Source organism: Cardiocondyla obscurior, linkage group LG12 (assembly GCF_019399895.1).
Source record: "Cardiocondyla obscurior isolate alpha-2009 linkage group LG12, Cobs3.1, whole genome shotgun sequence".
Lineage (NCBI taxonomy): Eukaryota > Metazoa > Arthropoda > Insecta > Hymenoptera > Formicidae > Cardiocondyla > Cardiocondyla obscurior.
In genome coordinates this window covers 3,381,404-3,399,199 of record NC_091875.1, presented here as the reverse complement: position 1 = coordinate 3,399,199, position 17,796 = coordinate 3,381,404, and the positions used below count along the sequence as shown (strand labels likewise).

The 17,796-nt window shown below is 38.8% G+C and overlaps 1 protein-coding gene across 1 annotated transcript; it reads left to right on the top strand.

Moving 5' to 3' along the window:
- Positions 1 to 434: 434 nt before the first annotated feature.
- LOC139106888 (uncharacterized) lies at positions 435 to 16,449 on the top strand. The gene is made up of 9 exons (XM_070663944.1): positions 435 to 1,881; positions 2,129 to 2,254; positions 2,336 to 2,460; positions 2,537 to 2,602; positions 5,208 to 7,068; positions 10,220 to 10,319; positions 10,408 to 10,493; positions 11,588 to 11,692; positions 12,203 to 16,449. The coding sequence occupies exons 5-9, from the start codon at positions 7,041 to 7,043 to the stop codon at positions 16,018 to 16,020; spliced, it is 4,137 nt and encodes a 1,378-aa protein (XP_070520045.1). The 5' UTR covers positions 435 to 1,881; positions 2,129 to 2,254; positions 2,336 to 2,460; positions 2,537 to 2,602; positions 5,208 to 7,040; the 3' UTR covers positions 16,021 to 16,449.
- Positions 16,450 to 17,796: the final 1,347 nt, after the last annotated feature.

Sequence of the window (17,796 nt, the reverse complement as noted above, 5' to 3'; positions counted from 1 at the left end):
TAGTCCACGACGCTTCCGTTAAATCCTCGATCTTGACAAAAGAAACTGTCTGTGACGCGCAGCGAGATCCAGCTGTTACTTCTTGATCCTTCGATCGATTCCCGTCGGTGTAACAAACGATATCCAGAGCTTGGGCCAAGCGGAAAATGAGACGGGCCGCGATGAAATGTTCTCCGCGCAGTTTATCTTCCTCAATTTATTAAAAGAATTGCTTGAATATGATGTATCTTGATGTATCTTGATGTATCTTGATGTATCGTCGATGAAACTTTTATTTAATTATTACTCCTCAAGGCGCTGACTCATCGAAGTGACCGTGAACTTAAACTTGAACTCCGGTAGAGAACAGTCATCCCCCCTTTACACATCCGTTCCCGACTACGTTTAGGCGCGAAATGAGGGTAGCGCGGTCGTGATAACGGTACTTATGTTGGGGGGGGTAATTATTTGGCGCACTAGGGAAAAAACGTTCCCACCTATCAGGTGATAAGAGAAGGGTTGTAATTGGTCGGCATGGGGATGATACCGCGAGTGTCCAATGAGTGTGAAAAATTTTGTATTGCGACCCGTTTATTTTTACCGTTATGCGCACCTTTTTGGCGCCGTTTATTCCGCTGACAACAAACTTTTTGAAAAATAGCGGATGCAAAGCATGCGCATGGTTTGTTTTAATATTAAAAAAAGAAAATAATTTAACCGGCTATGGACAATTTTTTTCCCGCGAAGCATACTCGTAAAGGCAATTATTTAGACATTTGTCGGTATAAGAAAAAGAGAGTTCGCAGTTTTACAATAAGTTAATCCGTAGAAAGCGAGAGTGATAACGTGCAAAAAAGCCACTCAATTATTTCGACGATTATTGTGAATAAAAATTAGACATGCCGCTTCTCATCCGCGATATCGTAAAGTCAAATAGAGCTTTAGTGACCAGCACGCGCGAGTGATTTTCACATACGCGGTGTAAGACAAACCCCGCCAATTAAATTATATGTAGAAATTTAATCCGCTCATTAACAATAAGCGATCCGATCGATGGCATTCGTTTTAATCTGGAAACGTAATTCTAAATCGAGATTGAGTATCGCATAATAGCTACGCGCATTAAAGCGCGTTTCACCGATGCACATATCGGCAAAAATCATAAATAAATTTATACTCGTTCGCGTTCGAAATCTTTCTCTTCAAGCGCCGAAATCTCTAATGGTCAGTTTAGCCGCGGAGCCTCAGCGTGCGGGTGTGTTGTTAATCGCTCCGCAATTACGCGTGTTATCGATCACAAATAGGACGTTTTCGCAGACTAATTAGTGTCGACGTCGTTGACTCGCGAACGAAGGATCATTTTTGTACTTCTGTTATATCATTCATCGTTCTGTGCTTCGTTTCGTGTCTCGAAAAAGTACATCGAAACGATAAGGTTACTTAGCGAGCGCAGCGCAGGAGGCGTCCGACCTGATATTAGCCGCGTACGTCCGCGACCAACATTACCGACCCGCTTCACTCGCCATCACCGACATTCAGCGAGTTTTGACGATCACCGGTGTCACAGCGTGAAATCTGATTATAAAAGATAAAAGAAGTGACGATAAAAGTAAAGCAGAGCAGTGTAATACAGCGTCAAGTGACGTGAAGTGCTACAACACGTTGGGTGCATTCGTTTACGCAGTAGTCAGCGTAGTTATTGCACTAGTTGAGAGGTTAACTTTGTTCTTCTACATTGAGAAAAAAAAAAAGAGTTAATCTCTGAACAAGTATAGTAACTGGTCTGACTGCTGCGTAAACGAATGCATCCGTCAGGATAATTCAGAAACTGCCAAGGAAGGAAGGAAGGAAGGACGGACGGACTGAAAATAACCTACTCTAAGTTAATCGAAAGCTACAAATGTAAGTAAACTGATAACACGCTGTCATGCGTAGATCATTTAATTGTAATTATCATAACGAATTTATTACAATTAATTAATGCACGTAGCACGCGCATAGTTTCTTCTAATGTATAGAAAAAGAATGAGAAATAATCAGTATTAATTTATGCTGTTTAATTTTACATCGCTGGTTTACATTATTGCATTATGTATAATATTATATTATTATCATTAATTATTTCATAAATTTTTTTGTCACACATAAGTTACACACAGCCTTTTAAGCTGTGTATTAAAAATTTAGCCTCGCGAATTCTTTTGTGGGAGACGAAAAGCAAAACGGAAGAGATGACATTATGAAAAGGTGGAAATTAAAACTCGTCTTCTAACTCGTAAGTAATAAATGCACAAAAATTCTCCTAAATATATGGATCGTTTAACTCAGCAGACTTTGTGATATTTTTATTTTATAGAAAGTACTTAAAGTAGAACGTCTAACAGTGAGCTATTATTACGAAAGAAGCGAAATTCAAGCAATTTTGTGAGAGCCGAATGTTTCCGCAGATTACAATATATCGAGTGGATGTGTTCACGCTGCGTAAGTACCTTAATTAATGAACCTTGCGATGAGTCGAGACGCATGTGTAACAATAATCCATCGGTTAATTTTTCAGGATCCAATAATTATCAGAACTCTTACGTCAAGGACTTTTCCCCATCGAATGCTGGCTACGTTTGCCGTAAGTTAACGCAAATTTCGTAATTTCCGTTCGCTTGTGAAAGCGCTCATCGCACAGTCTCTAAGCCAGCAAACCAACGGCGATCTGGTTCAAAATCATTTACTTCTAATTACATCGGTATTGAACGGAATAATTGAACGGTATGCGCCGAGTTTAATTAAATAAAATTTGATGCGTTCATTAGAAACGTTAAGATCATCGTTAAGTTTGTGAAATCTCGTGAAGCAATATTACGTATCCACATTTTGTAATAGAATTAATTCTTTCTTTCTTTTTTTTTTCTTTTAAACATGAATTTTATGATGCCTTATTATTTCTATAAAATAATGTAATACAAGACGTTTTATGAAAATAATTAATATAAGACTCTTTCTTCACGCAAGATACCGTAACAACAGTTCAGCCTTTCTTAAAACATTATTTTTGTTTTTGTTATTTAGACGACTACAGAGGACTCATTATCGCGTGCGCGTCTTTTTTTTTTATTTTTCGTAAATTACTGTTTTAATTATTTTAGTGTCTTTTGCATTTGGTTAACGACCGATACTTTCTACTCTCGCTCGTTGATTAGGCACTCCTTGCGAGATACAATTAGCACAGGTGTAACGGAGTTCGTGTCGACGTCCGTGAACGTGCTGTGAAAAAAGTCAGTCGCGCGTGTGCTTTCTTCCGCGTGGCGGAACGCGTCGCGGATCGTATCTAAATAGCTTGTACGGGAATACGGGCCGTGAGAACAAATTGGGTAAAGATTATAACGTTTAGAGAAGAGAGAAAAGGACTCCTCGGTTCTTAGGTGTAGAAATCTGTTATTACGTCGTCACGATTCTATCAGCGATATGCTCGTCGTTAGGCGATAACATCGCACGAATCAAAGTAATTGACGCGGTTCCGCGTTTCTTGCGATTCGTAAGACGAAGTTAACAGGCCAGCCAGAACGCCATGTATTTACGTTTCCATATGCACAAATTTTTCTAGTAATTTAAAGACTCTTTTTCTTCTATTAACTTGTTCACTATTATCCACTTTTTTTTTTTTTTTTTTTTTAACTTACTAAATCTATTTTCCGTAATTTATTTATATCCATTTATATAATTCGTGATAAGTATAATCTACGGTGAGGTTTTAATGCGAAAAGATGTGGACATCGCTAATTCTCCGTTAGGAAATTATTACTCTTACTTTATTCTGCATAGCGTTCGCAATATTGTTTATGTTCCTCTCAATTTTTGTAACTATCACGGGAGTAGTTTCGTAAGCCGCTCTATTTTCGAACTTTATGTGTAGACGACTTTCACTATCGGGGCTTACCTTTCTTGACCCGCGTCAATTCTCGCGATGTACAGTTAGTATTAAAAAAAAAGAAAACTTCTTTTTAATATAAAATCTGGCGCAAAAGAATTTTAATCGACATTTAAAATTAATACATGTATGTATAATATTTTAAATCCTTCATATAAACTTTTATTCATTTATAAAAGTGTGACAGATTCTTCATAGATTCATTTAATTAACAAATACCGCCAACGAAGACCGATAAGTATCCATCGGTCTTCAATTTACAATATTATACATTGCAGGTATTTAATATTTAGCAAATCAATTTTTTTAGATAGAATATCGATGCCATAGTAATTTATTCCGATTAACCGCGCGGGAAAATAATGAACGAATAACTTATATACATTTATATCAAAATTAACGCGAAATTAATTTATAATTTTAAATAATCGGCCAAGCCGATTAATGGCTTGATCGAAGCCAATTGTTTGTTCGATCCTTATCTCATTGTTTAATTTAAACGCGGGTTCAAAGCGAAGAGGAAGCCCCATGAGCGATAATTTTACTTTCGATTTACTTACAATTTCACAGCGAAGAAAGTCCCCAAGGTGCAGCTTCCCTTTCATGCTGTATCTGCTGCATATACATATACGCGAAGTTGCAAACAGGGTCATGTCGATGAAAGCCAATAATAATACTTGCGGCGGTCAAATACCACGGTCTTTCTGATTTGCATAAGCAAACGTTATTTCGCGGGTGCCACCGAACGTTAATAAATTTTCGCCTTTGACGAGCTCGAACGACCGACGGTCATCCTCGACGACGTTGTCCCTTTTCCGCGCCTCTCGCTGCCATTTAATTTACGATTATTTTATAGGATAAGAAAACCACCTCTTTCATAAAGATATTTTAATGTCTTCTGTTTCCCGCGGCTTAAACGTGTCGAGCATTATGTACGGCTGCTCGTTTAACTATCGCTACTTCGTCATATTCGACCTCGTTGATTGCACTCCCGTTGAACATGTCGCGGGTACAATATCCTGCGTAATTTATAATCCTTATATGTACAATAGTGCTTTTCCGACTGAATAAAAGACGGTAGGAGGAATACGTAAATGGTTTCTTTCTTTTTCGCAACGAGCACCATCATATTTCCCATATTTGACTTTAATATTTAATTAATTTAATTTACTTTTTTAAATTTTAAACTAATTTAATTTAATTTATTAACTTTAATATTTAATTAATTAATAAATTAAAAAAAACAAAATTATACGCAGGTTTTTTCTAATTCAATAATTAGATTAAAAGCGAGTGAATGTTACAGGTGCCATCGAATATCTCCTTGCGGTAAAAGTATTCCTGAGATTCCGCTTATTACGGAAATTAAGATAAAAGTTCCTCGAGAAAAGTTGATGCTGCGTAGACGACTTGGAATGCTATCGCAGATATAATGCGTACTACGAGGGCAAGATGTGACGCAAGAATAAATCTTTTTGTCGATCGTCGATGCCATTAGAGCGAACGCAACACGTGCGAACGTGGTACCGTTCTGCATGAAAGCGCGGTAACGGCGCATCGTAAATCGTTGTTGTAAGTCACTTGACGAAGATGAGAAGCAGCGAAAGGGACGAGAGCGAGCATAGCTGTTTCAGCAGCGTCCCGCCGTTGCACGCTGTTACGTGAGAATGCAACGCGTACCCACTGATCGGCTTCACGTAACGATTTTATTTTACGAAGGCAACGAATCCACAACGAAACGCTCCGAGTTTATTTTCTAATGAATAATTTCGACGTATTGCCATATATTAAAACTTATAGATTCGTTATCTACAGTAAAAATAGTGTAGAGAAGTAGCTTAGCCTGCAAGTGGGAGACTTTCTCGGCCACTTGCGGCACATTTTCGTTAAATTTTCGAACGGATTTAATTTAAAAATGTTGCTCTTTTTAATGGTTTTATATTATCTTTTAACGCGCCTGTTAATCTAAACTCGTCAACTTAAAGTTTTGCGACACGTTATATATATGTACTTGGTTTACTTGTCGGAGCGGACCGCTGACACGTGCAATATTTCGCGCACGTTGACGAAAGCAGGTTTTTAATTTTAATGTAATGGCTAGTGGCTTGTTACGCACGGATCCCTCCCTCCTGTCATAAAAACATTTAATTAAACAAAAATATTCGCCCAAGGGAAGCCACGTGAGTGTTCTTAATTAAGATACCGATCGCTGACCCGTTTAAAACAACGTTTATGCGAGCGAGCGGTCCTCGGCCTCGAAAAATGGCACGCACCAGGTGAAAATGGTCACCGTGCTGCTGCGAGGAAAGCCGATGGTGGGAGAGACGGGATCGTCGGTTATGCAAAAGGCGAAAACGATCACGTGTGTACGCCGCGAACCGCGGCAATGTCATCGAACTTATATAATGTGTCGCCTTACTTCGATTACACGCAGCCCTCCGTGCGTATCGGATTTAATCCCTCGCGGATGAATCTCCGCGGTACAACATCGCTTTCTACGTTTCAAGGACTTGGCTCTCCGAGGTATCGAGCGTAAAATGTCTGTGTTTGCATATTACCTACAATTTTGAGCACCGAAACGAGCAATTATTTGTCAAACTTTCATTTAGCAAAACTCGAGAGCTGGCCGAGGCCAATGACAACGGACGACGCGTATTAAAGATTAGACTTTCAGTTGCCCCGCATAATAAATTGGCTTAATTAGCTTCGGATCAGCCAAGTTGGAAATAAAAGAAGCGCGATCTATGCCAACGATACCATGCTAAACGAGATCGAGTCGTGTCGATTATCGCTTACACGGAGAGGTATGAATGATGGATTTTCCGCGCGCGGAAAGAGGCGCGACTCGCGAGGAATTCTTCTTTACGCGAGGGATGGCCCGCTCGTATTATAGATAGGCACAGGTGAGAGGGCTCCGCGAGAAGAAAGGTAAGAGGTCTCGCGGATCAGGGATCCCTACCCGCGCCGGCCGGCGAGGAGACGCGGCGATGGACGAGAGGAAGAGTCCGTCGAGAGCTGGCCGAGAGCTGAGTCGAGCCAAGCCGAGGTGCACAGTGCATCCGCCGTCACTTTTCACGGTGGACGAGCGTAATCGGGGACTTCGTCCCATCCGCCGCAAACCGCCCATGCGACACCGAAAATGCTGAAAATTGACCTAAGTATTCTGTGTAAGTGTCCGCATGTGGTCCACGCAACGTGGACTCACTTTGTACGTGGTAACGTGCTCCGCGATTAGCTATCATGTGCCGATTTACACGAGTGGATAGTGTTCGATCTCTCGCGTATCTCGTTTATTTTCATCACCTATCGTGTTAGCTTACCGCCGCAGGACAGGTAAAGACAACCGTGCCATGTGTGTGTTAATCGACGCGTATTTCGGGTCTTCATCGATCAGGATTAAATAACTTTTTAATGACTTATCGATCATAATCGGACACCAAGAGTGAAAAAAAGAAAGAAAAAAAAAGAGAAAAAAAGAAGAAACGAAAGCGAGCGCCAAAGATCGACTCTCTTTATAAAAATTTGATAATTTGCGGTTGACGATGAGACGAATTTAATTAGAGTAAATCAATTAAGGATACGAGTACTCGAAGATTTTTAAATTAAAGATAAATAATTAAAATAAAATATTCTGTCTCTTTAATTAAAACAATACTTTTTGTCTTTGCGCACAAGTCTTTAAAATAAAATAAAATAAAATTATTGATGCGCTCGAATAAATTATCAACGCCTAAGATTTCCGCGTTATTTCGCGATTCTCAAAAAATTTATAAATTGATTTATTAACGTGGCATTACATATTATCTGATTGTAGATAGTGTTTATATTACATGGATGCATACATCCAATAAGAAAATATTGCTAATTGCCGCGGATAGATTTTATCAGGCGTTATGACCGAAGACTAATCGCAAGAGAAAACCGAAGTCGTGAAATATTACTAGTATTGAATTGAAGGAGATTTAATTTATGAAGATCTTTGGCTCTACCCCTTTTCTCTCTATCCGTTACACTCGCGGATATTACGCAACGAGAGAACTCTCGGCCGTCTTACCGGTAGCGAACTCAATCAATCACCGATGAACAGCGGATCCGTCCGTGATCCAGTTATAATTAAGAAAATGCCGCTTATCCGCGTTTCGCTACGTCCATTCATACAAGCTCGATATATGACGTTCACGTAACGTTAGGAAAAACATCGAGGTAACGCGCTCATAAATTAAATCTCTTCATACCATTCAAGTGTTACGCATATAGAGATTATTACGCTTTTTTTTTCTTTTTTTTTTTTGTCGCGATTTCGATAATCCGACGTGCTCACGTGTAGTTAACAAATTTATACGCCGCGTAATTTGCAGCAATTGCTAGAATGATATATTTTTTGCTCTCATACTGAAACATGACGGTGATTTGATTCCACGTTAATGGACATGTATCTCGTGAACGGATGGTAATAATATCATATCACACGGACGCGTTGACTGCTCAATAAAACTTGGTAATTATAGGACATCTTTACGCGAATTTAATAGAAAAAGCTCCCCGCGGTCGGCAAAATGAATTGAATCGGACAATCGCTTTAAGTCGCGCCGTGAAATCCCGATTTGTCTCGGATCTCAGCGGCGATCCGAGTATTAAAACACCGTTGTTTGCGAGAAACACTTTCGCCGTCGGAAATTGACGCCACTAATTACTCGTCTCGTTTCACTGCAGTCGCAAGTTACGCGGCGTTTTCTTTCTCTTTCTCTCTCTCGTTGGTCGCATTGTTTTGCATGCATTTTCTGAATCGTCGCGTAATTAATTCCGCGTAATAAATTAGGCAGGAAAAATAATTCACGGACGGATTCTCGGAGATCAAGCGATTTGTAACACCGAATAAGCTCGCTCTATCACGACCACCGGTCTTCGTTGCGCTCATTCCTCGTGGCCTTTTAATGCCATTGAGAATGGCAGCCACAATGAGAGAGAGCACGTGCGTTTAAGAACATCACCCTATAAAGTGGATATTGTCGATCTTTCGAAAGATTTCACATAATGTTGACTACGGATAATGACAACGAAATTACGAACGACATCGAGCTCCGGCAGCTTTATATGGTAGATACTTATTATGCAGCAACGTCATTTATTGAGCCATACACAGCAATATTTAAAATATTTATAGTTTTCCCTGCGATTCTCCTAAATAACCAACTCTTTTAACGAAGAAAATCTTTATTATACGATCACAAAATAAAAAAAAAATTTTTTTCAAGATTAAAACATTTTTTAAAGGTATATTAATTTTCAATCTGAGTATAGTTTTAAATCTAATCCTCGCTCAAGGGTAGATAAAAGTAATTAACGTTTTAATTTTTTTCTTCTTCATTGCTTTGCTCTTAATGAGAACGATGAGGAGACAAAGAATGCACATTGTAGTCGGAGAAACGGCGTCATCTAAACGATCAGCAAGAGTCCTCGAATCATATTAACGTGCTATGTTGCATAATATTAAATAATGTTGTATAATTACGTAACTGCGTTATATAATGCGATGAGACAATTATCCCGACGTGCGCTCTTCGAAATGCCATGGAAAGAGTCTACTGTCGTCATTTCAAGGGGACAATCTTGATTATTTGCGAGGAACGTGTGATAATGCACGCGGCATGCAAGTGGCATCGGTCGATCTAAGCGCGAATATGAATTATGAGAAAGAAACGAAACTCTTTCATCGCGAAAGATAAATCGAGACTCGTGTTATAATCGACGAGGAAAAAATCCGGGCTTCTCGTGAATCGGCTGCCGAAGATCGTGACGACGGCGACGTTCGTTCATGGTCAATCGCGAATTAACAGCTACCTTGTCTAACCGATTGTAAACCGCGGGTTGAATTTTAGCGTGGCCTCAAAAGTACAATCGCGAGGATGTTCTATCCCGAGTGACCTTTCACGCCACGATCGCACGATTGCGAAATGGAAATCGAACGATATTCAGCGATCAGCGTGACTACATTGCTTCGCGAAGATGAATCGTAGAGTTGGAATTATATTGCTCGAGTACGAGGAACATAAGAATATTTTACGCCGAGATTAATAAGAAAACTTAATTCGGACTTGATTAAAACGTTCGGATTATAATCTGTTATCTCGACAAATTAATATTACTAAATTGCAATGTCAAACGATAATTAATATCCAAATTAAGCCAAAGAAATTAAAAAAATATATTGATTTTTATTTTGAAACATTTTAATCAAATTGCTAAATCCTTTCAATTGTTACGACTGTCACGTAACTTTCGTCGTTTTTTATAAACTCTTTCGTTCGTGCGTAACAGGTTTCATGACGATCTTGTGCATCGTTGAACGAAGTCATGAACATGAAATTCCTAGGAGAAGCTTTCTATCGCGCAGAGCTATCGATGGGACTAGAGGAAGGTTTGTTTTTTTTTACCAAGCGCCTTTTTCTCTAAAACGAATTCGGTTATACTTACGACTTAATTAAAACCACCGTTCGCCTTTTCAGAAAGTACTTCGATCCGAGCGAAGACGGTTCGTTCGACAGTTATGGATCTGCGGGCGGTCATTACGATCCATACGATCGTATAACGGGTGAGTTATTAACGTTATTATTAAGAATCTTAAAAGTCCTGAATGTCTTAAGAAATTTTTTAAGCCTTAGAAATATCTCTTTCTCACATGTTTAACTAATCGTGATTTATAAAGCGCTGCTTCTACTTGCGTTCTAATCATTAAGTGCCTGCCTTTCTTTTGCGACTGCCTTTTCATAGTTTCATACTTTCGACTAAGGTGGATACCGCCTCATTCATTTTCTCGTTATGTAATTATTTTCCCTTCACGCGCGGAATTCTTGCGGCGCAGGACGATAGTTATCTTTCAATTAATCCTACGCGCAGCGACGAATGAAGACGGTGATAATCAGAAGGCGCTCCGCCTGTGCCGCAGTTGACGATTTTAATATGAAAATCTGTTATTTGAACCTTTAATTGAATTTTCTTTGCTACTGTAAAATTACAGAGACATCGAAAGTCTTATTAATTCGCTGTAAATACGTATAAATGCGTATGATTAGTAATTTGTCGTCATTATCGAGTAAATAAACGGGTCGTCAGTCGCGTGAAAGGACTGCGACGTTTGTAAGAAAAAAAATTAATAAAAAAAAGGAAAAGAAACTCGTCACGGATAGCTTATGAAAAACTTTACTGATTATATAGATACAGCAAATTACAAGACGTTATCCATTTGAGCGCGAGCGATAACTGTGAAATCTTAAATATCACAGACGTAACGTGATCATCACGGCCTATTTTCCACAACCTTGATCGGTAATCAACGGTGAAACTCATTACGCGTACTTAACAAATTCTTTTTAACACAATGTTCCCTTCATTTTAATAACAATGTATTATTACGCTAATTACCAATTTTATTTAATTGTGACGATTATAAATTGATGCCTTTTTTGGAGATTTTTTAATTTACCTTTTTAATTTACAAGAGATTAAAAAAAATCGAAGGTATATTCGTGAAAGCTGTGCAAGCTCTACCGTTCTTTTAACAATGACGGAGCGCGAAGCTAGCTCGTTGCTAAATAGCTCGTTAACTTGAAAATAATTTCTAAATGGCATACTTGATTTGCTATAGGTAATGAATATGCTACCTCTCACTCTTTCTTTCTCTTTCAGATCTATCCGACATCAGAAAAAATGTGCCGGGTGAGCCGGGAATCGATTATCCTGCCTACACGACATTACCTCAGACAGGATTCACGTGCGAAGGACGTTCACGTGGTAAATATACATGAATAAATTATACAGTCGACTCATGCCATTTCGCTTATTATTATGCGTTATGACATACCCATAGTTTCGCTAAACGCAATATTTCTATTCTCTATGCATAAAATCCTTTTTTTTTTCTTTTTTTTTATCTTTTTAATTAAAAATGCGAAAATTTTATATTTTACATTGTAACATGTATTTACATATTCTTTAAATTTTAATATAATAGAAAGGGCCTGTGAAACACTAGAATACTCTGACTTGCAATTTAAAGTTTTTTTTTTTACAATTGTTTAAAGTAATAGAGAAATAAAAAAATTTAAACTAACAAAGTATTGGTCAGGGCTACAGATTGAATAAAATACTTTTTGCAAGAAATAATTAAGACATAAATAATAAAGTTATTTAAGTAACAATTTTTTGAAAGCATACTTCATAAAATTAATAATTAATAATCAGTAAATTCCGAGGAATATAAATAAAAGTCGCAATTAAAAAGTCTACCTGATTCCTCAATAGGATATTATGCCGATGAAGCAGCCGGCTGTCAGGTTTTTCACGTGTGTCACGACGTTCTGGTATCCTCCTTCCTGTGTCCGATCGGCTCGACTTTCAGCCAGAAGCTACTGACCTGCGACTGGTGGACCAAGGTTGACTGTTCCGCTACCAGAAGATATCTCGCTTTGAATCACGATAGTTATCAGATTGACGACGACGAAATGATTCGCAACGCGTACGCAATGATCAGTTTACAAGCTTCTGCGGAAGCCGTCACCAAAGATGGCTTGGTAGATCCCGACAGTGGTACGAGAATTATCGACTATTCCGCGCTCAGCGGCAGGACCGTCATGACCTACACGCCTGGATTTCGCAGAATCACGGATTACGCCGCAGTCGAGGCAACCGGAAACGACCTGCCCAGTGGATTTGAGGATTATTCTCAACAGGACGCTCGACAGATCCTCAATTACGATCGTGATTATCAGCAGAAAAGGGTGAACTCCGCTTACCCGGGCAAACCACATTTTATGGAGAACAAAGGGCGTTCGCCCTATCATGCGTCTGCGATAATTCGGCACGATTATCAGGACCGATCCGGCGATAACGAATTTCAGGACGACTATCGCACACCCGATAAGTTCACCAATGGATTACAGACGTCTTACGCGCCCACTGTTCCTACCGTCACCACCACTACTAGGAGATTTTATTCACCTACAGTCCCGACGACCTATCGACCTTCCACATTGGCTTACAGCAAGCTGGATCTGATGGTCGATAGTTCCGATTACCTTTATGCACATAGCAAGAGCCCGGTCACCCCTCCCACGATTACTCATCGGAATGACGACACGAGAAAGATTGATTTCAGAGAGAGTGAAACGAGACGCGACGATCTGAAGAAATCGGAGAATGCTTCGTCATCGAAAACGTATAAAGGTGATCAAAAAAGCGACGATGTTCGCTCCAAAAATGACAAAGTGCGTCCGGCTTTTGAGACGACGTCGGAGACGAGTTTCAGGATCAACGTAACCGATGCGATTGACGAGGATGAAGTATTTAGACAGCAGAACGACAGGCCGGTAATTCAGATTGATAACGAAGATAGCTTGGAATACATCGAGGCAAAAGACAGCATAGGAATTGCTCGGGCGCTCAACAATAATCCTCTCGGCAGAATTCTTATACAGAATCAGAATCTACATCGAGTATCGCAAAGCGAGAGAAAGGATTCAACTACTCCTGTTCTGGTGCAAACAGTTTCAACTTATTCGTCATCAAACTCGTACGATGAAGCAGACGATGTAAATTCAGATGCTGTAAAAGAAACGCACGTTTTCAATGAAACGAGTAATAATCAGTCGACGGAAGATTACGAGGACGTTTCGATCTTGACGACGAAAAGTTTCGGCTACAGAACGACTCCGTTGTTGAAACATTGGGAACAGAAAGACGTTACGCAAGCATCGACCGTACCAATGACTGTAACACCTGCAACGAGTACGACTGAGACAAACGCAGATGAGATTCATAGCGAAATCACCGCTCAGTCTTCGTCTAATAATACTCAAATAGAAGTCGAAGACCAGAATTCGTCGCCGACCGGATCAATCTCTAATTTCAACGACGAGTCTGTGCACAACATAAACCTTAGTTTTGAAGTTCCTCAACCATCACAATTTTTGAAACCTCCGATGGAACGTTTTCTTATTAATGTTCCTGAAGGAACAAGTTATACGTTAATTAATGAGAATTCTGAGACGACGACGACGACAACAGAGATTCCGCGATTTTCTAGCACGTTCAAAAATAACGAAGATCAATCGCCGATGTACGACGAAGTCGATTACACGGACGAAGGTTTTTCAGAGGCGTCTAATCCAGAAGTTCATTCAACCGCTGAAGGAATTACTACGCCAATTCCGTGGTTTGTTTCTACATGGCGCGATCGATCGTTCGTCAATATTCCTGTGACCGATATCGTTCCGCCCATCGTAGACTACAACGACGGCTTCGACGATTTTGTCCCGCCAAACGAACGATCGTACACGGCTCAATTCGATCGCACAGAATCTACAATAAATTCGCAGGAAACATACAATTCTTCGACGACGTCTAATAAAAATGACAGCGAGGCGAATGTCCTGATTCGGCACGACACAGAATCCCGTTTTACAATTAGAGACGCTGCTAGAATTCAGAAAGAATCGAAAACAAATTCTAGATGCCACTTTTTAAGGCAAAATTGCGAGACGAGTCCTGTCACACCTAAAATTGCGGTTTCCACGGCGAGTATAAATGAGAAGACAGTTTCGGTTGGTACGAAGGCGACCACGAGTATTCCAGAACATCTATCCGTTTCGAGTAGCACGGAGAAATTAAAACCGTCTGAAGAATCGGTGACATTTATTCCCGACGATTTTCTGACATCCACCGTGCAATCTCCTTCCAAGATTAATAGCGACATTGATATAGAAGATTCACACTTAAAAACTATTATACCAAAAGGCGTGATTAAAAGTTCCGAAGAGAAAATAAGAGAGACGGCAACTACGACGGCGAATAATTTATTCCACTCGATCCGTCCGGAATCTTTAAAACAAATCGATGAGGCGATTGATAAATATAACTCTCCATATGGAATATCAATTACGGTAAAGAAAAATGAGGATCTAGAAACAACTGCTGACGATTTTATCAGTCGGCTTATCGCTCAACACCAGCGATCGGATTCTACTGGAAAGGATGAACTGAATGATTTCGAGATCGTTAAATCTGTTGAACCGGAAACGGGGAGTATTTTGCAGACGCCAAAATTATCTAATATCAGTCGCGTACTTCCAGAAGATAATATTAACAGCAACAGTTACATCGCCGAAAATGATTCTGCCAATAAATTTAAAAAACCGGACTCAAACATGAGTATGGTGAGTCTTCTCGAATTAATGGCAGAGTTGTTGAAACTGGATCGACTACCACGACCATTTTCGGCGAAAGACTTGAGGAACGTAGACCTGAAAGATTCGTTTAATCTGGAACTCGATGAACCGTCGTACGATACAGAGAGTCCATTATTAAACCCGCAAACTAGAACGACGTACAACATCGTGAATACAGAGACGTCCACTTTCGACGCGTTAAAGACACCTGCTAAAATCGCTGAATCGAAGGCATCGCAGAACAGAAAACTACAACACGAAACATCATTGTCCACGGAGAGCCCCCAGCTGAATCCTTTCCAAATTAGAACGCCATCCGGAAATGCAGATTCTGTATCTTCCCTGGACAACGTATCTAATATTAACGTTGATCTCAACCCGTCCCTTGACGTTTCTTCAAGACTCAACGACAACGCTACGGAGCAGAAAACGAATCAATTGCAACGAAGAAGGATCGCACGACCGCATCGAAAAGAAAAAATTCTAGAACAATTGACAGAAAATTTCGGACAGCCTCTTTATCGCGAGGATTCAATTCGTCAACTGCCCGTCTTCGATTTGCCGCAAGTACAGCGAAGCTTGGACTTCGAGACCGGCTTGCCGATAGAAAATAGCGAAGATGTGACTAGTGAAACTGAAGAGGAAAGTTCAACGGCTACGACGATAATGACAACGACGCAGAAAACGACTACAACGACGGAAGACGTGAAGACTACTATCGAGACGGAATTCGTTCCTTCTCTGGGATTCTCTTTGGATACCAACGAAGGCCGTGAGGAGTACGTTCAAGCGGTCCTTGGAGGATTGATCGACGATGGCACTGGCGAAAGCAGTAGGAATGAATCCAGCATCGAACAAACTAAAATTGTAAAAAATGAAACAGAAGTTGACAGTTGAAGAGAGTTATAAGAAAAGGACGTTTAAGAAGTTTTAAGAAAAACGTATGCGTGTACTGTATGAAAGTTAATTTGATGTTGTAGAAGACTTTAAATTTTATAGAATAAATTACTATTTTATTATGTATTTAAATGTCGGATGAATATGAATATTCCGTTGCTCTTCGAGAACATTGTAACGAGACGTGTTAAAAAATATATTGATTCATTTATATTTTAATTACCGGATTAAAGTTAATTAATATAATAAAGAAAAAATTAGATATATTTTACGAATGTTTTCTCGTACTTGTGCACATAATTTCTTCTCGCACGTCAAAATGTCTTTTTTTTTTTAATGTGACGATATAGATGAGACATTATACGTTGTAAAATACACTTTACTTACAGCAATAGACTTCGACGAACACTCGTAATATTTTATAAAGCGGTCTTGTATAAAAGAACAATTAATTTCTTTAAAATTAAATTAATATAACCTCTTTATACGAATTTTACTGCGTAATCAATAAACGTTTCCTTACTCTTATAAATCTTATACACTCTTATAAATCCTATATATCTGTACAGGCTGCATACACTCCTACAAAAAATCTGTTTTTTTACCATGGCGACAACGATGGCCTCAACGCGTCACTCGCGTTAGTTTCTCACAGAGAGAAGTCTGACTTCTCTCTGGTTTCTCACCGAGCAGCGAACAGTATTTTTTAGAGATTCAACTAAAGCAAAAATATATCTATAGACCGTATACACTCCTACATAGAAACTGTTTATTCGCCATGGCAACGACGATGGCTTCGACGCGTCGCTCGCGTCAGTTTCTCACCGAGTAGCGAACAGTACTTTTTAGAGATTCAATCAAAGCAAAAATATATCTATAAGCCGTATACACTCATACATGGAATCTGTTATTTGCCATGGCAACGACGACGGTCTCAACCTGCCTCAACGCATCATTCGCGTCAATTTCTGCCAGTTTCTCACCGAGCAGCGAACAGTATTTTTTAGAGATTCAATCAAAGCAAGAAGAGAGAAGAATAAAACAGTGCCAATGTTTTTAAAATAATTTGTTTTTCCTTAATATAGTAACGTTATTGTTTAGAAAATATAAAAGGAATCGTGTAAAGTACAATACTTTATACTTGTCATATAAAAATATTAGAACCTATCGATGATATATACGTATTAAATATGAAAAGGAATATTTCTAAAGAAGAAAAGAAAGAAGACGATGAACAGAGGAGTTTAAGTGACAAAGATGACTACGATAAATTATCTGTTTCACACGTAGACTATCGGTATGTATTAATTATTAAAACAAACTATGTTTATTATTCAAAGCTCTTATATTATTCTCAAAATGTATTAAAAGTTATTATTTTATTAAAACAGAATCAAATGGATTCAAGATCGAGTTTTAAAGTTCCTTGGACTGACGGATCAGGAACACTTATTTGAAAAACTTATTAATGTAATTGTTTTTTTTATACGTAATTTAAAGATGAATTTAAATTAATATTTTTTTAAATTATTATTAGGCAAATAATCGATATTTTGAGGACAAACTACTCAACTTTCTTATATTGAATTTATTCGGAGTGACAGATTTAGAAAAAAAGCTAATCTTTTTCTATAAAACTTATGTCAATGAAGTATTTCAGGAGGAGGTTTTATTATGGGAAGAAAGTAAGTTAAAAAAAAATTTTTTGTAGTAAAAAAATTAATGCATATCACGTATAAAAAAATATACGTATTTTATTAATAAATCTTACTATTT

What these genes read in the sequence shown, in the direction of transcription:
- LOC139106888 (XM_070663944.1), top strand. Translation starts at nt 7,041, where the DNA reads ATGCTGAAAATTGACCTAAGTATTCTGT. An exon ending in ATCGATGGGACTAGAGGAAG is followed by an intron (nt 10,320 to 10,407) that starts GTTTGTTTTTTT and finishes TCGCCTTTTCAG; the next exon opens with AAAGTACTTCGATCCGAGCG. An exon ending in TCCATACGATCGTATAACGG is followed by an intron (nt 10,494 to 11,587) that starts GTGAGTTATTAA and finishes TTTCTCTTTCAG; the next exon opens with ATCTATCCGACATCAGAAAA.